The sequence below is a fragment of the Misgurnus anguillicaudatus genome, chromosome 12 (assembly GCF_027580225.2).
Source record: "Misgurnus anguillicaudatus chromosome 12, ASM2758022v2, whole genome shotgun sequence".
Lineage (NCBI taxonomy): Eukaryota > Metazoa > Chordata > Actinopteri > Cypriniformes > Cobitidae > Misgurnus > Misgurnus anguillicaudatus.
This window is the reverse complement of record NC_073348.2, coordinates 9,050,758-9,072,934: the sequence shown is the minus strand read 5'-3', so window position 1 is coordinate 9,072,934 and position 22,177 is coordinate 9,050,758. Positions and strand designations below refer to the sequence as shown.

Here is a 22,177-nt window from a genome sequence, read left to right as displayed (position 1 = left end):
AGGGATACTTCACCGATTTAGCATTCAGCTTTGTATCTGTAGAAACCCGGCAGTATTACTGAATGACCATGTTTCCCTCCATCATTTCCCCCTGAGAGGAGAGATATCTGCATTTTGGTTCTGCAAAAAAGTCCTCCGATGATGCAAAAATCGTCATATTACATCATCGGAGGACTTTTTTGCAGAACCAAAATGCAGATATCTCTCCTCTCATGGGGAAATGAGGGAGGGAAACATGGTCATTCAGTAATACTGCCGGGTTTCTACAGATACAAAGCTGAATGCTAAATCGGTGAAGTATCCCTTTAATAATTGCATGACATTTTGTAATAGTTGTATTATTATTTTTATTATTAATGACGCTTAATTGATATTTAGAATAATTATTTATTATTATTATTATTATTATTATTATTTACTGTTGCCTACATCTAAATTATATGTCTGCTTAATGGTTCGGTTAAGTTTTTTTAAAATAATATTTTAAAATGATGTAGTAACTTTTGTAGTGTGTTGTTCTGTATTTACATACAGTTGTTTGTTAGCTAAGATCCAGTTTCATACGGAGCTCCGGATATAATTCAAATTAACAATTTGTTTCCACGACATCCACATGTTTTAGGCAAATTCATAATTTGAAGTAATAATAATTGTAAAAGTAATGACGAAATATTATAATAATTAATCCCAAGGAACAAACTGTTGAATATTGGGAACGAATTTTATATTTATGGCCATACTTTAGACTAAATAAGAAAAAGAAGTGTCCATAATGTAGCATAAAAGATAATTCGTGGCCATGATTTTGTCCGCATGTCATCATCATCAGATTTATGGCTCCATTCAACACAAACATTTTACTTTACCTCATATGTATTTATTTATCATCGAATGGTACGTAACTAGCTTACCTTTTGATGCATTATTACCATGTTTTCGTAGCACATCCTTGTGCTTTCTTGCAATGTGCCGCTTCAGATTCCAGGATGAATATTTGCTAACTTTTACAGTTTCTCCGCACTTCCTTTTAATGTTTTCTTCCTGTCCAATATTAACTTTGATTTTTACTTTACATTTATGTATAAGGCTTGAATTCCACAACTTATTGCTAGACGTTTTTACAGATTCTCGAACTAGCAAATTATCAAAGGGCGTTCTGGGTTCAACGAGCGGTGCGAGCGGACTTTTTAGAAAGGCGCTTTGATGGTAATATTACCGCACCGCTCAAGGCTCCGCTCCGCTCTGCTCACATGCTTTGCCCTGAAACGTCAGGTAAAGCGCCCAGGCTCTCAACTGAAGGAATACATATGCATACAAATCAAATGCTTTGGTAAAGTCTCTCAAATTAAACATTGAAGTCCATGTTGCATAAAAATAAACACTGAATTTGTAATTATTATGTTTTTTTTTTACAGTGGGTCATAATATATCATATATTTTAGTTTGTCAGTGCGTTTTGTGGTGTTAGGAAGTGTTTGCGCATTTCTGCACTAACTCAAAATGTGCGTACACCACCTCCTGAGCAGGCGTAGGATTTGAGCGTACCGTACGCCAACGTCCATATTGATAAATCTCAAAGTCACCGTGGTTTTGGGTGTACACCAGGTGTACGCTGGAATTTTGGTGTACGCACTTTTGATAAATGAGGGCCAATGTGAAATCACTGAAGGGATTTATTTGTACATTATCCAACTTATTACAAAGCTATTCCTATACGAGTAAATATAAAAACAAATGTATTTGATATCTTTTATTAGCAAATTAAAAAAAGTAAACCATCTATGAGGGAAACCTGTTTCCTATTGGCTGTAAGCAAAGACGCGTTAAAACGTCCATAAAAGATAAACATTCAATTTATTAATTTCTAAATAACATGCCATAGCCTATATATTTTAATAATTATGCATATTTATACTGTATTCATTCATAGGTCTTAAACTGCATGTGGTAAGATTACTCGTAGGCTTACCCGAAATGTTTTACTCCAAAACATTATAGCAAAAAATTACATTTCACCCTAAAGGCACTACTTTTATTGTAGTCATAAGTAAAGTTCGTTTTTATGTCAAAAGAATAACTTAATTACGTTACGAGTTAATGCGGAAATGGTAACGCAGCAACACGTGTATGACGTGTCTTGTGGTAAAACTGTCGTCCAATGGTATCTCTGGATCTGGATACAGCTCCGCCCCTGGATCTGAATCCAACCCCGCCCCCTGGATGTCGTGTTCTGCAGTGAGGCGCTACTGCCATTATGAGAGTGAGAAGGGGAGCGGACTTTTCAGGCGAGTCGAAGTACTCCCAAAAGTGCTATTACGCCATAAAATATAGTTCCTCTTTTAAATCTGCTTAGAAAAGCGCTACGTTTTATTTTGTACCACCAAACTTGCTCGTATAACTACTCGTCTTAAATAGGAAAAACGTTGATGTGTATGGTCACTTCTAACTTTATCTCTAAATGGTACCATTGAATGAATGGGGCTAAGCTAAATGCTATCGAAGTGTCGCAGCGCGCTCCAGCGCTTACGTGCACGCACACAGATGATAGAGGGATGTATCAACAATTCTTAGTTAAAGGCGGAGTCCACGATGTTTGAAAAACGCGTTGGAAAAGGAGACGGGCCGACTACCAAAACACACTTATAGCCAATCAAATCAAATCAAATGCCGGGTTGCGTATGTGTGGGGCGGGTCTATCAACAGAAGGTCCAGATTCTATTGGGGTAGGGGCGTGTTTGTTTAGGTGATTTCAAATATCAACATTGGCTTTCAAACATCATGGAGTCCGCCTTTAAGGCAATAACACATTTTAATATTGAAAAAGAGCAGACTATTCCTTTAATGTATAATAATACTTGAAAATATATAAGCAGTGGTTTTATCTTTTTAATATACATTATTTTATAAAAGTAGCCTAAGTAAATCTTTTCTTAACCTTATCTTAATTAAAACTTATTATAACCTTGCACTAAACTAACAAATTTCATCCCTTTATACATTTATAAACTATTATAAAAAATTACCACTAAAGTGTTTCTTTTTTTATTTATTTTGGATTGTTTTCAGTCATAGTTTTGACTTCATTATGTTCTTTGTTATTTCAGTTTTAATGAATTTTCTATTATATGTGGGAAAATATTAATAAGTGAAAGTGATCCCATAACTTTTGAATGGGTAGTCAATTTTACATAAGCTAGTTGGACAGAAAAAATAATAATACTGCTCTATGTGTAATTGTAGAGCAAGCTACATAATATTGTACGTCATTATATACTTCATTATAGCAGTATACATACTTTAATCTCCTGTACATTTCTTCTCATCTTTTCTTTTTCCTTAACCTGGGCACTTTGATGGCTCTTTTCTTATCTGTAGTTTAAAATGTGTTGTATTACTACCTCCATATGCGGTGTCTCCATTAGATGCTCTAACTTGATGTGAACTAACCCCACCGCAGCTCAATCTTCTCTGAGTAACAGCTGAGTATCCACCCGGAAGTAACAAATCTTCTCTGGACAAACACTACAAAGTCCCGACCAGATTAACTGATCGCATGGTTACAATTATATGATTGACGCAAGGTTCAGTTGAGGAATTAAAATCCGGTCACGCATTCAGTTATCCTCGACCTCACGGAGCGCGTGGTTAATGGCTGCGTAGCAACGGGTGACGCGACCGATGACACGGTGCGCAACTTCCGCTCCCGAGCACTTTGGAAAGTAATGCTTTGACTCGTTTTAACACGTTGTTAGACGTGACATGTGAACGAACACATGAACGTTTAAATCAAAAATCAAACGAATATAAAACAAAGTGAATAAAAATCTTTCTGCGGTCCAGATTATGTTATATTTTTAAAAGGTGACGCGGGCTGCAGAGAGAGAGAGGGCGGGCCGGAAGTTTGAGACCACTGCCCTAAACGTTAAGGGAAAAGAATCGCGAACCCGAGTGACTGAGGGAGAGAGACAGTGAGCTGTTCTGTGTGTGAGTGAGCAGAGCGGGACACAGCAACACAATACATCTGTATGTGTGTAGGGGAGGGGCGCTTTTACTACTAGCCTATCACAGAACGCTGACACAGTCAGCTACCCAATGATGATTTTCATTTAATCCGAGCACAGATATTGACTCGTATTACTCGTACTCAGCAGAAGTGCTTTATACGTACCGGATACTCGTTTCAGCCGAGTATCCGGCTCATCTCTAGTAACTAGTAACTGTAACTAATTAAGAACTGGTTAAGAGCAGTGTTGGGCAAGTTACTGAAAATTAGTAATTAGTTACAGTTACTAGTTACTTCTTTTAAAAGTAACTGAATTACTCTACCAGTTACTGTATATCAAAAATAATTAGTTACTTAGAAAAGTAACTTAAGTTACTTTTATGTCTGCTTTTTAAATGTAAATATCAACAGTACTGAACAGTCAAACAGTAAAACGATATGGATGGGCTATTTTACATGTAAGACTCTAATATATCACATACTGTAGGAGCCTATTTTGCTTTAGATTAAACCTTTGAATATTTTTGTTAGAAATTATCTTAATATGTAAACTTAGTTTATTTATGTATATCATTTAGATTTAGACAAATATTCTGCATGTTTACAAAAATATATAATGTGTTAAAATTGTGTAGTGTCTCTTTAAAAATTTAGAGACAATTGTGTCAACATGTCATATTTTCTAAAATAAATTATAATTTTTCTGATTTCATATTTATTTTAATAAGTTAGAAACGCTTCCGTTGTGTCCTGCTGACAGGCGCGATGCGCGTGCAGCAGGTGAGGCAAATTATGGGTCCTCCGAAGGTTAGACTGTCTCATTTCAGTTCTCTTTGCGAACTTCTGAGCGCCTTGAAAGACAGAGTGCTCACCTTTTATCGCATGCTTATGTGGCATGACGAGGGGGTGAAAGTTTAGCTTCATGACGAAAGCAAAGATTTTACATAAAATTCCGACTACGCCACCCAGGGACTTACACCCAGGGAAATATTCCTTACACCCAAAAGGGTGGAAAGGCACACAAGTTCGTTCCTCTTTAAATAGAAGAGTGCAAAAGACATGGGTATAGTACAAAAATAGATTTTATTTACACATAACCCCTTTAAAATGAGCACTCCCAAACATACATCAGTCACTCCACTTCAAAATGCATCACAATCACACACTCAAAATTAAGGTTAAATGGAAACAAAACAAACATATAATAACCAGCAGGGCTGAGGTTCCCAGCGGGAAGAATCACTTAATCACGACTGGTGTTTACAAAAAGGCACACACACACACCACGGTGCACTCAGATTACACAACCACACACTTCAAGTGTTACACAGCACACACTGAGGAGGAAGTACCACCACCGGACAGATCCATCCACCCGTGGGACCCCAGCTCCTGCAACAAATCAAAACAATATGAATAATTGGGTCATACAAACAAAATGGTGGCGACCAGCCTTATTTCACAAAGCCGACGACCACCACAAACAATAAAAGAAATAAAGTTATGACAATTAAAAAAATGAATTATACTAGTCATAACCAAGGGAAATAATAAACAATATAAAAAGATCCAATTAACAATGAATCAGTCACAATTGTGGACAAAGCAAGGTTCTCAAGAACCAGCTAGAATGAGCAATACAGAATGTTGATAGCATTGCTCATAACCCAAACAAACAGGTTTACAAACACAATTGATAACCTCCAAAAATAAGATAAACAAAAAGACGTAAGTGATTCATTAAAGCAGAGCCAATGGAAAGCGACTCGTTTCTCACACCGAGAGCGAACCACGGCTCTGAGATGGTAACGTCTCACGTGGAGAGTAAACGCTAGGCTCACAACAGAACCAGACAGTACACAGTCCAGTGTGCAATGACACAGATAATGACGTCGGTAACAGCGGTGCAACACCGCAGCGCGAGAATCAAAAGACAGCGCAACGGGAGACGCAGCGTAGAACGAAAGGGAGAAACCTAGAACAAACAAATATAATATTAAAACTAATCGCTACATCATACACACACATTGACTTTGTGCTAGACACTTACCGAACAGTGGTATCACCCCAGACAATTTACTGTTTTATGGCACAGGTTAACCAACAGCAGGAAAACCATAAGCCAACTGAGGGTACACCATCACGTACACCACGGACAGCACAAGGGCACCAGCACGACAGACAACACACTAAAACCTACTCCACATTACTTTTAAATGACAAACAGATTAAAACTGCTAACCATAGCATGTTAGCAAGAACTCACCTGCCGCTAACGTTGCAAACTCCCAGGGGGGAAGTCGGACATGACGCATTCAGAGCAGCAGCCAATCACCGCTTAAAAGGGGACTGCCACTCTCTGATAGGCGATACCAGCTGTCAGTCACAGCTCACCTAATCCTGGGACTGCGCTTTTTGGTCATATATTGTTTGTTTTCTGTTGGATTTAAATGATACACAGGATTAAAGGAAGATATTTAATCAGAAAACGGTATGGGCTACGTGGATTGTTTTGTCGGACGGACACAGAGCGAGTGGATTGTTTTGTCAGACGGACACAGAGCGAGTGGATTGTTTTGTCAGACGGACACAGAGCGAGTGGATTGTTTTTTCGGATACGGGGAGACTGAAACTAAAACTAAAAGCGAGCTCACACATACTATGGAGTTTTAACACGGGTGTACAGCGCAGTGTGAATATTTTAGTGGAAACAACAATTGCGGATCGTTCTCTTCCATGAAGCCGATGTAAACATCTAAGAATATATGAACATTTCTCAGATTTATTACCTTTGTGGACTACAAATGCAAGTTAATGTCAAGAGTGCTTGGCGAAGATAATTTACAAACATGAGACCGGATGGATTATGACTTGCGCACAATTTTTAAACAAAGGTATGTTGTCCCGTTTAGATTCATTGCGCCGCCAACCACGGTCCTGCGACGTCAGATATGTCTTGTCTATTTTTTACAAAATAGAGTAACGCGAGTAACGAACTCATTTAAATTTCAGTAATTGTAATTGCGTTACTTGATTTAAAAAAATACTTTGATATATGCTCATTACTGCTAAAAGTAGGGGAGTTACAGTAACGCGTTACTTTGCAGGAATATTGGAAGAAGTCTATTCAACTTAAAATTGTTGTTAGAAAAGTTTATATGTTTAAGTAATCATTACTTAAAGTTTTTAGGGCAACAAGTTTGCTTCATTTTTTTAAGTATATTCAACTTATCCCGGCTTACAGTGTACGAGCCAAGAAACACTTTTAGTGCCATTTAGCACCGTCTGTTTTTGGAGTGTATGCAGTTTAGGAAATATAAATGTTTCAAATATACCCAGATCCTCATAAGTAACAACTGAACAAGCATTCTGATTCTTACAGTGACAGTACAATTACTTACTGTCCTGATGTTATATTCCCTTATTATATGCGCAATCGCTTTTTTGTCATTTGAGTTACAGAAATCTCTAAGATATTTGAGGGTTTAGAGAGGAGGATACTTTAGACACTGGACCAAATCCATGCTGATATTAAAGCAGGACTTGGAACAGTCCACCAGTCAGTAAGCCAGCCAAACACATCTGCAGTCGACCTTACAGAGGTGCTAGAGGAGCCTTGCAGGACAGTGGAACAATTGAACGACCTGTGTGACAACAAAGAAATTGTATGTGCTAACATATGTTTCGTACTGTGCAAATGTATTATGCTGTGCAAATATAGGGTACTAATATTTAGGAATTTACTGTTTTTTAGATCCGATATCTTTGTCTTCAAAGTGGAGGCAGTTTGGGGGATGGCATAAGGAGAATGCTGTGTAATATAGGAGAAATTCTCTATGGGCTGAGTACAGCTACAAAGGCAGAAAAGGAAAGAGACCATTTCAGCCTTTGTTAATCAATGATGTTATTTTACGCAAGTTCAAAATGTTATTCATTGTGATTATTATTCAATTGTGTAATTGAATTGTAATTAAAGCAACACTATGTAGTTTTTTTTTACTTTTAAATAATGTCTCTAAAATTATTTCAGTGATAGAACAACTTTTAACTGGACAAATTGTACTGTTGCAGCAACCTGAGCAGCCTCCTAGCTGCTACAAGCACACTCTGAATGTGGCGCTGGAGGGTAGAGCACACAGCCCCACCCCTCCCCCAGCCTGCAGAAGAGTGTCTGATACCAGGAACTGTTGCGCTTTTCAACCACACGGGGGAGCTGTAAGTCATTTTTACATGGAAACTACACAGTGTTGCTTTAAATACAAGTAAAATGTAGACTCCTATACTGCCGTCCAAAGCCAAAGCGCAGTAACTACACGCTTGGTCGAAATTGAGTTAAGGCTTGAAATGAGCTTTATGACATCTGTTCTGTCTTGTGACAAAGTCTCCTGGTTAAATTTTGTCCCGTTTCAGAGGAACGATGGTGTCAAAATTGCAGTAACTACAAAATCCATGCTAATACCAAGGCAAACCGCAGTAAGTGACGTTACTGCGTTCTGGCTTTGTTTCCCCGGCTTTGATACCGCAGATACTGCGGTTTTCCCCGATCGTAACACACAACAACAAACGAACCATGGCTGCCGCGTCCAAATGATGGTTGAACTCGCGTTAAAACACAAACAAATACGGGTAAGGAAGATGGCAAAATAATAACTCATACTAAGGTAAATTACAGCTTTATAACTAGCCAGCTGCTAGCAAGTTTTGACCGACCTGTGCTCGTCCATTGAAGGCAATATCCTCCGACAATAATGATATAATCCGATTCAGTCGCATTGGTGTTTGTTGATTCGAACATCTCTCTATTTTTTAGGCAGCTAATCCAATTGTATTGACAGGGGTTACTCCTTTGTTTGATAAGAGTCTGGTAAAGTTATATTGTTAGGCAAAGTTAACGGCGCCCAGTCAACCTGACGAGCGCAGCCGGGCCGGCAGAAAGCATGCTAGGTGAAAAAGTACACTTTCATAATAAGTGCTCTTTTTCCACGAACTAATTTTGTAGGCTATTTAATATTTAAACATTTTGTTTAGTACTTCTTAAGTTAATCTTAAGAATATCTAAGTTTACATAGTACTTCTTAAGTTAATCTTAAGAATATCTAAGTTTACATAACTGTGCTACTTTGAGACAACATGAAAATTAACTAAAATGTGCATACTGTTACAATAATGTCTTTGGGACAAACATGTTGTTCTATTTTTAACCCAAACACTCATCTCACTCTTGCCGGATCGGCTAGAATAAACTGCACCATCTGAAACTTCTGAGGTTCTCTTTATACTCCTCCTTCTCTTCCCACTGCCCAATCCGCCATCGCCACGCTCATCTATACACCTGCGATCAATGAAGCCCTGATTTCTTTTCCCGGAGTTTCCGGAAGTAACTGGTGTTTGGGGATTTCGGTCTGGGCGGAACCAATCTCCGTCACTTCTAGTTCCGCCCTTAAAAGTCACCCCGTGACATAGGATTGTGGCCAAAACTGGTATTGCAATCACAAAACTTGTGGCCATAAATGGTACTGCAATCACACAACTGGTGGCCAATACACAAAATGACAACATAAACATCAGTTGAGGGCTGCAACTTCACTTTTTAAATGACAATATCTTGACCAGACCACTGTTGTGAGTGATAAAAGTATTTGAAATGAAAATGATTTCTTAATGTCTAGTGACATATCAGGGCCATTTTATGATTAATTGATATACATTTCTTACATACTGTTCCTTTAAACATGCTCCACAACGTGGGCAAACCAAACCCCAAGAGCAGGTGAGAGGATTCTGACCAGAAACTAATGTCACAATATGACAAACTGTATTTCAGGATATTCAGGGATTTAACATGTACAAACACCTTACTAATTCTGCAAAAGTTCCAAATTCCAAAGTAATCCAAACAGCAGAAAGATAAGAAAGATCATAAATAATTTTATAGATATAATAAAATACTTCTGCCTTTAAAAGTTGAACAGAGGTTCAAATATGACACACAGAACAAACTAATTGAATTTACATAAATTAACCTTATTTAACTCTTTTTATGTTTTGTCACAGTTGTTTATGAGGTCCGGTCCTTGTGTCTCCTGAAGACATTCAATGGACACATTAAAAAGTTGCGATAAGTTATTTTAGAAAATATTTTAGATCTTTCAGTTAATCAAATGTAAAGTTACAGCAGCGTTAAGGGAAGCTAGTTATTTTCGTTTATAAAGTTTTAAATATGGAAATTTCTACAGCAAAACGGCACAGATTACCCTCAGAAGGCCTTTGTTTATCATTGTGGAGCCATTTGGATTTCTTTTGTGAAGGATGGAGGCACATTTTTTTGACTTGAAGGAGTGATGAACATATGCATCTCGGATGGTATGGGGGAAGACCTGGCGCCAGACACAAATTCACTGACGGGCATTTCATTTTTTCAGGGGGGCATAAATGAGATCAACCTCACTGCAATGCATAATACGATTAATTATGAATTAAATGGGCAAAAACTAAAAAGAACTGACATACGCAATACAACAGAGGAGGAGTCGTAAAGATTGTACCTAGCCTAGTGAAGCAGTCTAAAAACACACGTCGCAGGGCTCGACATCAATGCTTGTCCGCTTATCAGGGACAAGTGAATTTTTAAAAATTTTAAAAGTTTATTGCAAAACACAATGCTGTTATTATTTTGGTCAAAGCTGTGAGTGATAAGCACGCGAGACGGCAGAACGTTGCTATGGTTATTTCTGTGTCAATCATCACATATTCAGGAGTGAGTCTTGTTCCGTACAGACGTGAAACGAACATTTAGGGGATTCACTCCCGCATTTTAATGCGGTTGTCACTCTCGAAAGTTTGCAGTGTACGAGACCAGCGTCTCCTTTGGTAGTGGAAACAACACAAACTGAAAACAAAGCGTGATATGATGTTTTCACACTAACTAGCTGTGGGCAGGTCATAGTTTTCTTTTCTCCCGCGGGCAAGGCTGTAGGCGATTCAGAGTCGACTCCCTACTTTAGAAGCCAATAATATTAAAATGGATGAATTCAAGTTCCAGAAAGATTTTGCCTACTGAAGTGCTCCTCCAGATAACAGTTTTCTGGGTGCGACTTAAAATTATTCCATTGTTTCCTCCGTGTCATGTTTGTGTTTGTACTCACGTAGTCTCCATGTGCTTGTTTGGTTGATTGTTGTCACCTGTGTGTTGATTGTCTCGCTCCAGCTGATCCTCATCTTCACTCAGCTACAAATACTCACTCATCTCTCTGTCTGTTGTCAGATCCTCATTCATGTTGCATCTACACAGTTTGGATTACTGTCTCCCATGTGTGTGTTTCTGGATTAGTGTTTCGTGTTGTCGTCTTCGAGTGAGTGTTCCGGTCTGTTCCTGGTTTCATCCATTGACCATCATCACATTCACCACCGACTTTACCATCCAGCACTTCTCACGCCACCGTAGACCTTTGATCACCATTGCCAACATTCTGGACTCAGTTATTGTTTCAGTCATTTCTGTGTTTACCATCATCTTCAATAAAACATTTCTGATTGCCTGCATTTGCTTCCTCCTCTCTGTCGAGTCGTCACAGTAGCTGTCCATCAATGTGAACAATGTGCAAAGTAGTTGAACCAAAAAGCTCAAGATTAATAAAATCTCTTTCCAGTTTCATAGATCACTTTAAGGAGGTCGACTGTGCATCAAATGTCGCCACCTTAATTCTCAAAAAATACATTTCAGCTATCCCATTCCTCTGGTTCCCGCAGCTCTGGAACAGTTACGTGGAGCTCACATCTGATTCGTATCAGACATGAACAGAGCCGACCCTAGACCTTTGGGGGCCCTAAGCAAAGTTTGGTCGGGGGCCCCTTTGGCCGTTTTAAGTAAGGCCTAAAGAAAAGCAATGACTACCTTACAACTATACTGTACATATTATATTTTTGTCTATTAAATTATGTTTTAATTATTTTATGTATACTGTATGTAATTTTTTTACACTGCTGGTCCTGAGTAAGTATTTTGTTTTTATGTGGCAACATGTACAGAATGACAATAAAAGACCTTGAGTTCTTGAGTTTCATGTTTGATATCTAACAGGATTATATGATAACACTGAGCTGAATGGCAGTGCAGTGCAACAAACACACACTGATGAACTTGCTGAATAAAAAGACTAAAAGTTATTTTCAGTGACCATCAAAGAAACATTATTAGTTGACACCATAGTTTTAGAGGCACAAACAACAGCCTATATATAATTTAAATAGAACAAATAGAAAAACATTTAAATAAAATATTATATAAAATAATAAATAACATTTAAATTTTGGAATTGTTCAAATAAATAAAATAAACATTGTGTATTTGTTAAAAATAAAAAAATTGAATTAAAGGGATAGTTGACAATTCTGTAAACATTTACTCACTTTCGTGTTGTTACAAACCTGTATAAATTCCCGGTAACAATTTATTTTAGGGGTCCATAATAATGCATTGATAAGGCATTAATTAAGGCATAATTAAGTATATAGTTATACTATATTATCAATAAATTACAGCTAATTAACCATTAATAACACAGTAATTGATGATTAATTAAAAAATATATTAAGACTAGGGGTGTAACGGTACGCAAAAAATCACTGTTCGGTGCGTACCCCGGTTTTGAAGCCACGGTTCGGTTCATTTTCGGTACAGTAAGTGCACTTACATGGTTCGCATCAAAAACCCCATGCGTATACATTGCCAACGTCTGCATAGTGGGGGCGAGGGACCGTACAGCTTATTTGTCAGCCGTGTACCATTTAACTTATAGGTGATATGGCACTTGCTTTTTCGGCCCCCCAGGAGAGAAGGGACGCTTAATGGCCAATCGGACACCTCTAGGGGTGCCTTGAGCCAATGGGGTGCCCCCCACATCCCCCAGCCCCAACATTTTTTCATGTTTTTAGTATGGGGTGCGAAAATTGGTCACCAGGGAACAAGTTTTCTAGGCGTTTCGGACGACGCTCATTCACCTGGTAAAATTTCTGTAAGAAGGATTTTAGAGTTTGGACTTGTGTTTTTTTTCTGAAAAAGGGTGAAATAAAGCTTAATTTGGGGCGTTATTGCTTGGTCCAGGAAGGTTGTAGAGAGTCGAATGAGGGTTCGTTGGAAAGGCCCAGATTAGGGGCCTAATCAGGGGCGGAGCTATGGCGATTTGAATGTAAAAGCTAATTTTTTATATCTCCGGAAGGGAAGGTCCTAGAGACTCGGGGGTGGGGGCGTTGTAAAGGGCTCGGAGAGACTCTACGACGTTGCCTCATCGAGATATAGTTTTTGATTTTTGAAAATGTATGAAAAAGGCTTGTTTTCAGAGCTCGTTTACTCAGCCTAGGAAGGTCGTAGGTACTCGAGTGAGGGTTCGTTGGAAAGGCCCGGACTATGCCTTTTCAAAGAGTCCGAGGTCGAGGGCGTGGCTCTTTCTGGGGCGGAGGTAGGGCCAGTTGAATATTGAAAATAAGTGAAAAAGCTCAAGTTTAGGGCTCTATTTCTCGGCCCAGGAAGGTTGTAGAGACTCGACTGAGGGTTCGTTGGAAAGGCCCGGATTATGCCTTTCCAACGAGTCCGAGGTCGGGGGCGTGACTCTTTCGTGGGCGGAGCTATGCACTTTTGAAAAGACGTTTTGTAAACATTGGTATTTCGGAAAGGAGCGGGGACATAGAGATGTGGGGGTGGGAGCTTGTTGGAGGGGGCGTCGAGACCTTTCAAAAAACACCACTCCAAAGTCTCTACGACACTCATTGGCCGAGATAGATTTTTTAGTTTTTGGCTGAAATGTTCAAAAAAGGCTTTCTTGAAGACTGACCTCAATATCTTTTGTGTGTGAAAATGGGAAAAAAATGCTGATTTTCAGGGCTCTATTTCTCGGCCCGAGAAGGTCATAGGCAATCGAGTCAGGGTTCGTTGGAAAGCCCCTGAGGAGACCTTTCGAAGGAGCCTGAGTTCGAGGCCCTCTACGGGGCGGAGCTATGCGCATTTTAAAAAATGGGCAAATTTTGTATATCTCCAAAAGGGAAGGTCCTAGAGACATGGGGAGGTGGAGGAAAGCCCTTTCCAACGAGCCCAAGGTCGAGGGCGTGGCACTCTTTGGGGCAGAGCTAGGGGCATTTGAATGTGAGGATAAATGTCGTTATATCTCCCGAACGCAAGGGCCTATATACTCGTGACTCGTGTTGTTGAAAAGGGCACGGGGAGACCTTTCTAACGGTCTCTGTTTCGAGTCTGGCCGACGTTCGGTGGCGAAGTTAGGGGCATTTGAATATGAGGACAAATTCGTTCTATCTTTGGAAGGGGAGGTCCTAGAAACTCGGGGGCCGGATCGTTTTGAAGGGGTACGAGTCTCTACGTCGTTCCTTACTTAACGTGCTTGCCTTTTCATTTTATAAGGCAAATAGATTGAAAAGTTAAACAATTGAGTTTCCTGTCTAAAAAGCCCAAATAGACTGAAAACTGAAGTGGCCTATATAAGCCAATTTCTCTGAAAATTTCTCATTCTCTCTTAACCGCTGAGGATCCTTGCATGCTGATATATTCTATTTGCTTCTATTTGCTATTTGTTGCTAAATGTCTTTCAAGTGTCCGATATGTGCTGGCCAGTACATGCAGCTGAGCCAGCACCTGAGGGTGACCCACAAAGTTGTCAACATGGAGGAGAGGAAGCTCCTTCTGGCCCTGGAGTCTGGCAGGGTGGACGTCCGTAAAGGACGTTGCCCTGTCCCCGGGTGCCAGAAGGAGGTAGCTCGAATGGACCGGCACCTTCACGGCCACAGCGAGCTCTTGGTGAAGGCTCGCTGGAAGGCCTTCGCCGAGGTCAAGAGGGTCCGTATAATAGAAAAGCTGGCCGCCTTGAGGGCCGAGGGACCGGCAGTGCCGATGGCGTCTACCCTGGACCTGCAGAGGGAAGAGGAGCAGGCCGGGGAAGAAGCCATCGACGCCCCGGCAGAGGACGACGGCGCACCTGCAAGTGAGGGTGTGTGACTTGGAGAAACAAGTGGACACCCTCACTACCACATTGCAGGCGTTGACCCGCCGGTGCAAGCAGCTTCTGCGGCCGCCGACTTCAAAGGGGTGACGCAGAAGCTGCTGCAGGCCTTGGAGTCTCCCGCGGAGGACGAGGAGGAGGCGGGGCCGTCGACGGGAAAGCGAGGCACCAGGGAGAGGACTCCAAGGCCTCGGAGTCCTAGGCAGAAGGATCGGATCCTGTCGAGGAGGAGAGCGCCACGTCTCGGTACCCCGAGCATAACGCGGTCTTGAGTGAGTACAGTTCCCTTTTAACGTCCACCTGTCTGTAATGCTAACGAATGCTATAATGCTTTCTCTCTCTCTCTCCCTCTCTTCAGACCAGCTCCTGGAGGAGTACCGCCTGCACCAGCAGAGCCCGGAACCCTCCAGGAAGCTGAAGGAGAACGTGGCGGGAAAGATTTACAGGATCTGGTCCTTCATCGGGCACATGGCGGCGGGGAAGGGGCGCCTTTCCACCTTGGATTTCCTGGACGACCCTGGGATGATCAGGAAGTGAGTTTCGCTCCCGTCGTTTTGATGTTTTAACTCTGAACGTTAACTCTGGTGGTTAACTCTTTCTTTTCTTTCGTCCGCAGATGGCTGGGCAGCTTGAGGTTGTCTAAAATAGCCGAGACTACTATCAACCATTACTTTAAAAACGCTGCCCAGTTCATGGACTACGTCTCGGAAACCCCCCCACCCACGTCCCGCCTGTCGAAGAAGGCCCTGACGGGGATCAGGCGGTAGTTGAGGTCCCTGATTAGGGGCCTCAAGAGGGGGGTGGTGATGCACCAGATAGGGGTGAAGCAGGCGAAGGAGGGCCGGCTGATCCCCAAACTGGTGCTGAGAAAATGCCGCTCCGAGGCGAAAGAGATCATCCCGGGGCTCCTAGGTAAGTCGACATCGCCGGCGGCTCCGCGTTCCTTCTCGTGGACCGCGCCCGGTTTTACCAACGTGCCTTTTTGTCTCCACAGACCAGCTGGAAGAGGACGGGCTGCAGAAAACCCAGTTCCAGCTCTACGGCCACTTGACGGCCTATTTTGCCTCCATCTATGGTCACAGACTTGGGGTCCGTCAAGTCGGCCAGCTCGGGGTCGTACCTCATAAACGTGAGTGTTTTCCCTAGCGTACTTCGGAAACGCCAGAGGCTTTTCAAACGTCTGACTCTGTCTCCTTTTTCCGTGTTTTTGCAGATTTCGCTCCACAAGACTAACCAGGCGTTCGGTCCGGCGCAGCTGTCCCTCACGCCGGAGGAATACTCTTGGTTTCGCCGGTTCCTGGAGATGAGGGACAACCTGGTCGGCGAGCCAGACGCCATCCACTTTTTCTACACATCGACACCCAACCCCTGTAAAAACCTCGACAATCATTTCCAGGCGGCTTGGGTGTTGATGGGACTTCCGGGGAAGCCGACCTTCACCGACCTCCAGACCTCCATCGCCACGCATGTAAGCGTCTCGCTCGTTCTGTGTTCGTCCGTGTCGATCGTACGAAAATACTGACTATTCTTCTCTCTTTCACAGGCACGCAACACCCACTCCTCGAGTAACCGGACCAAGGTGGCAAAATTTATGTGCCATGACACCTCCACGGCCGACAAGTTCTATGCCATGAACTTGTCGGCGAAGCAGGCCGTGGAGCACCGCCGGTTATTCGAGGAGGCGCTGTGCGGCGAGGAGGTCTCCCCGGCGAAGCCATCCGAGGAGGGGACGAGTCGTAAGAGGGTGGCAAAGACCAAACACGGCGGCTGGAAACGCCGGCGGGAGGAGTCGCCGCCCACCTCCCCGTCTTCAAGCAGCTTGGAGGTGGGGGAGACGGTGACCCTCCAGGAGTCCGGGGTGTCGTCGATCGACTCTCCCTCTGTGCGTTGTCTTCCCTTATATCTCGTTCGTGTCTACGGGTCGTTCGGCTTGTTTTCTTTGCTAACTTCTTTCTCCGTCTTGTGTTTCAGAGCTTGGAGGAGTACCCCCGGACTCAGGGTTTGGCCAGCCCGCCCTCCCTTCATCCTCGGACACTTCGCGGGAAAGCCGACGTAAGTCTTCCCCGGAAGTCCGCGCTTCGGACCAGGACGACCCCGAGCAGGAGCAGGACGACCCCGAGCAGGACGACCCAGAGCAGCAGCCCGCCTCTCCCCGTACTACGGCCCAGCAGCCCGCCTCTCCCCAACCGACGGCCCAGGAGCACGGGCGAACTTGCGGAGGGCCACCGAAGCCACCGGCAAGAAAAAGAAAAAAACGTTGTAAATAGTTCTCGTGTTCGTGCAGTTCATTGTTCCTGTTAAGTGTGTTTTGTTCTTGTGTTTTAATAAATGTTCTATGTGTTCAATTGTGTGTTTGGTCGTTTCTTTACATTTTTAATTGCATGGTAAATAAAATGCAGTAGCACTGTTTAACAACACAAATGGATGCATTTTTTAATCAGGTAAAGCAGGTAGTCATATTATTCTGTCACTTACAACTGGTACTTTTTATTGCATGGTAAATAACATGCAATAGCACCGTTTAACAACACAAACGGATGCATTTCTGATCCGGATAAAACAGAAAGAAACCGTTCCGACGACACCGCACCAAGTCTCTACAACTTTGCTCGAACGAGATACATTTTTTTCTTTGAAACGTTCAATAAAGGCTCTGTTTGAGTTTGGCCTCAATTTATTTTGTGTGTGACAATGGATAATGTTCAGGGCGGAGTTTCTCGGCCGGGGGAGGTCCTAGAGACTTCTGGGTGGTGACGTTTTGAAGAGGGCGGAGAGACCTTTGCAACGAGCCTAAGCTCGAGGGTGTGGCCCTTTCAGGGGCGGAGCTACGCCTATTTGAATATTAATGCTAATTTTGCATATCTCCAAAATACGCATTCCAACAGGTTTTATCGTAGTTTTTGCCAACTCCATTACTTGAATTAGATGTGCTGTGAGGTGCGGTATTACTCCGCGCCGGGAACTTTGTTTCTATTCTTGCAATTGGCATTGGCCGATTAGCGCCACCACCTGGGCTGGAGTGTCTATTATTCAAGCTCTAAGCGGAAGAATGTACACGTGTGAGGCGTTTGGAAAAATAGGTCCACAAGTTAACAACGAATGCTAAAACAGCTGTTGGAAAGCGTCTTTTGCAACGATTTTTGTGTGAGCATATCAGTGAACACTCCTGACCACTCGGTGAGTTTCACGTCTTTGTAAACGAAAGTTTAATGCATTTTAGGAAGGATTGTTCCAGTGCACCATTAAACCCATTGTAGAGGTGTGAGGTGAAACACAAACACCCTAAAATTCTCGGGGCAGCCGCATATGTCGAAATTTCAGTCAAAACCGTTCTATTTCATCATAAACAATCTGAAAACAGGACTTTAGGGTAAAATACCGAACTTGTTCTTTAAAAATCTAAAAAAAGTGTGCCATTTTAAGATACACCTAAACAAAACAGTAACAAATCAGTAAATCAGTAACAACTTCATTCCCCATCACCCAATGATTTGGCTCTTAAAAAGGTGGTGTCAGTTCTGGAGAAAGCTTGTTGTCAAAATAACTTTTGGTTAAAATCAGTGAATATCACCTCATGATCCACTACCTGTCTGTTTGTGTGTGCTGAAAAAAGTCCTGTGTTAATACATAGCCTAGGCTCTGATAGCGGATCGTGAGGAGATATTTACTGATTTTGACAACAAGCATTGTCCAGAATTATTGACTCCACCTTTAACAACATACTCTACGGTAAGTTAAGATAAGCAGTGAATGGCAAGCTAGATTCCATGTGAGGAGGTGAGTGTGCAGCATCAGATGTGGGTGGTTGGGGAGTGGGTGGATGTGGAGCATGGTGGTAGTTAAAGCTGCGGTCGGCAATAGGGTTTAATCCCGAGAAACGGGATTCCCGGGAAATCTTATCCAGACTATTTCCCGATTCCCGGGAAAAGTTATGAAGGGAAACGGGAAATGTATATATATATTTTTATATAAACGTGCGCTAGATTAGATTTGCAGCTGGCTTTTTCAATGACCACTAAGCCAGCCTCAGAGAAAATGAAAGACGGTGACTTCATGAGCATTCTAAACAAAGAGTTTTCCCTCTTCGAAGCCACCAAAAGGAGACCACCCCACCTGCAACAGCTGTTTGATGCTCTTAGCACTATATCTGTGGAGGCAGAGAGAGCGTTCTCTATTTGCGGCCAATTTGTTACAAAAATACGAAACCGCCTGAGTCCATCGACGCTCTCTGCTTTTTAAAAGTACATTTCCAAAAAAATAAAATAAATGAAGGGCAAGGTGAGAAATAAAAATGGTTTGAAATGCAATGCTGATGTTGTGATAGACACCTTCGCTTGTAATTGCCCTATTGCAGCAGTGTTACTGTTTATGCGTTTGTTTTAGTTTTTAAATTATTATTTCAATTCTGTTTTACCCTAGGCATGGCCCTGTCTTAAATCTTTCCGTGCACATTTACACATTTCTGAGGGTCGTTTGCTTTTATTCAGTTAAAATTGTTTTATGTTTAAAAGAAAAATATACCTGCCCTAATAAAGAAATTGTTGCTTAACTTGTAAGTGACAGTTTTGCGCAAAATTGCCCTATTGCGGCAGTGTTACTGTTTGTGTTTATGCTTTTGTTTTAGTTTTTTAAATTATTATTTAAATTCAGTTTTAGTCTACATAGGCATGGCCCTGTCTTTAATTATTGCCGTGCACAGTTGCATTTTTCTGTGGGTCGTTTGCTTTTATTCAGTTAAAATTGTTTTATGTTTAAAAGAAAAATATACCTGCCCTAATAAAGAAATTGTTGCTTAACTTGTAAGTGGCAGTTTTGCGCGAAATTGCCCTATTGCGGCAGTGTTACTGTTTGTGTTTATGCTTTTGTTTTAGTTTTTAAAATATTATTTAAATTCAGTTTTAGTCTACATAGGCATGGCCCTGTCTTTAATTATTGCCGTGCACAGTTGCATTTTTCTGTGGGTCGTTTGCTTTTATTTAGGGTAGTCAAAACTTGTAGCCTATATTTATTTAAAAGAGAAATATACCTGCCCTAATAAAGAAATTGTTGCTTAACTTCGAGTGATTATTCCTCAGTTATTCTTGATCTGCAGCAGAATTGATCATTGCAAAAAAGTTAAACGTTGTTGATATGGACATAAACTGTGTTTCTTGACCTAATAATGATACAAATAATATAAAACATGTTGGGAACGCATATTTGAATGATATTGATACATTACTTGTGCAAAAAAAACAGCTATCCCGGGAAATGGGTCGTCTTTTTTATCATATTTTTTTATCATATTCACTGAAACCAACACTATGCTCCGATAGAACAACATCAATTAGACTGTTTAAGAAAAAAACCCGCGCTTCTAGCTCCACCTAGAGCCTGTTATTTGTTTTGCAAAAATCCACCGCTCCCAGTTCATTTGGTCCCATCAGCGCAGGCTGGTTCATTTGGTCCAATCAGTGCAGGGCTGTGTAAAATCTGCCTGTCAATCACAGTACCTGCACGCACCACAGATCCCCATCCCCCTCGCGCGCGTTACAATATCACGTGCATCCGCCTGAATTCATTGTTGTTTTGGTTTGAACAGCGTGATGGCGGAGAGAACATTCACTAACAAACTTCCGATTTCTCGGTTAACAACCAGAGCTACAGATGTGGCCTTTAAAAATGCGCGTTTTCTCCCGCGGCATTCGCCAAATCGTCTCGCAGAATTCTGCAAGTGTTTTCTGGGGGGCTACTTTGCCTTTTCCCTTAATGTTTTTCGCTTCACAGAAAATCCACCAGGTGGCGCATAAAAAACTCAATTTTTATATGCGTTGTCATTGCTGTTGTTTCCAGAAGTTAATAAGGGCATTGCCGTATATTTAACATTGCTATTAAAACAGCAAAGTGACGTCAACCCCTTCTTGCCAGCATAACAGCACATACAACGATGACTGTATGTACAATGCATTTCTACTAAGTGCAACGGAGAATTTAGTGTGAGCCTAATACACGTAACTCTATTTACAATGAATATCTTAATTATTTGTGTTGTCGAATTTTGACACTGTTTCATTGTTTGTTCATAATATTTATAATTATGTCAGTTTTTCTAAAAGTATCAATATTTTAAAGAGATTAATGTGGTATAAAAAATACATGTTTTACAGTTAAAAGTGTTGTAAAAAATATATTAGTATTCTTAAATATTAAGAACAATAATATGACACATGTATATTGCGCTAAAATGCTTTACATATGGAAAGAGGAATTCTTCTCAGCCACCACCAATAAAGTTTAAATATTATTCTTTAGAAAAACAGTGTTTAAACCCACGCAGAGCGAACAAGAAAACATAGGCCTATGCTTACATACTGTACAGTTGGCATATGATATCTTTATTTAGTTTTACATATTTATTTTTATACCTTTAATAATACCTTTTTTGCGCATATAGGCAGTGTTGTGATTTTTTAAAATCCTTTCAGCCGTAATTCATATCTGTAAAAATATCCAGTGGCTTTGTAAATATCATTAAAATAATGGATTAAAATAACTTTATAAAATCTCTTAATGTCACTTATCTATTTTTTAGTTGGTCTCAAACCAAAATAAATGACTAGAAATAGAACAGACATTTTTATTTAAAATTGACTTTATATGTAGGCTATACTGCATCTAATAAATTAGCGAACAGAGAAACTGCGCCTTTTACATACAAAAAACACCCCCGAAGTGTTGAGTTTATGAATATTTACACTTACAATATGTACTTTGTGAAATGTGTGTGTAAAATAATCAATTTAATAACATGTGGCTTTATAAACAAACACGCCGCGTCTCCTTACCTTATCTCAGACATTCGCATTCAACACTTTTCAAAACTTATTTATATAAAAAGTGTATTAATTAACTTAATAAAATCTCCTAATGTCACTTATGTATTTTTTATTTGGTCAAACCAAAATAAATAATTAGAAATAGAACAGACATTTTAATTTAAAATGTATATTATATTATAAGCGTATGCTACATCTAATAAAATAGCGAACAGATAAACTTTTACGGACGGAAAACACCTCCGAAGTGTTGAGTTTATGAATATTTACACCTACAATTTGTACTTTGTGAAATGTGTGAGTAAAATAATAAATTTAATAACATGTGGCTATATAGACAAACACGCCGCGTC

The 22,177-nt window shown here is 40.8% G+C and overlaps 1 protein-coding gene and 1 long non-coding RNA gene across 2 annotated transcripts; one reads left to right on the top strand and one right to left on the bottom strand.

Moving 5' to 3' along the window:
• Window positions 1–5,082: 5,082 nt before the first annotated feature.
• On the bottom strand, window positions 5,083–6,406 carry LOC141368998 (uncharacterized). The gene is made up of 3 exons (XR_012372441.1): window positions 6,270–6,406; window positions 6,054–6,192; window positions 5,083–5,978 (listed from the first exon to the last, which is right to left on the bottom strand). It is a non-coding gene; the product is annotated as an uncharacterized lncRNA (long non-coding RNA).
• An 8,568-nt stretch (window positions 6,407–14,974) lies between these two features.
• Window positions 14,975–17,346, top strand: LOC129445857 (uncharacterized). The gene is made up of 6 exons (XM_073874719.1): window positions 14,975–15,281; window positions 15,368–15,921; window positions 16,004–16,138; window positions 16,223–16,477; window positions 16,553–16,891; window positions 16,981–17,346. The coding sequence occupies exons 3-6, from the start codon at window positions 16,082–16,084 to the stop codon at window positions 17,308–17,310; spliced, it is 981 nt and encodes a 326-aa protein (XP_073730820.1). The 5' UTR covers window positions 14,975–15,281; window positions 15,368–15,921; window positions 16,004–16,081; the 3' UTR covers window positions 17,311–17,346.
• The last annotated feature ends 4,831 nt before the right edge of the window (window positions 17,347–22,177 follow it).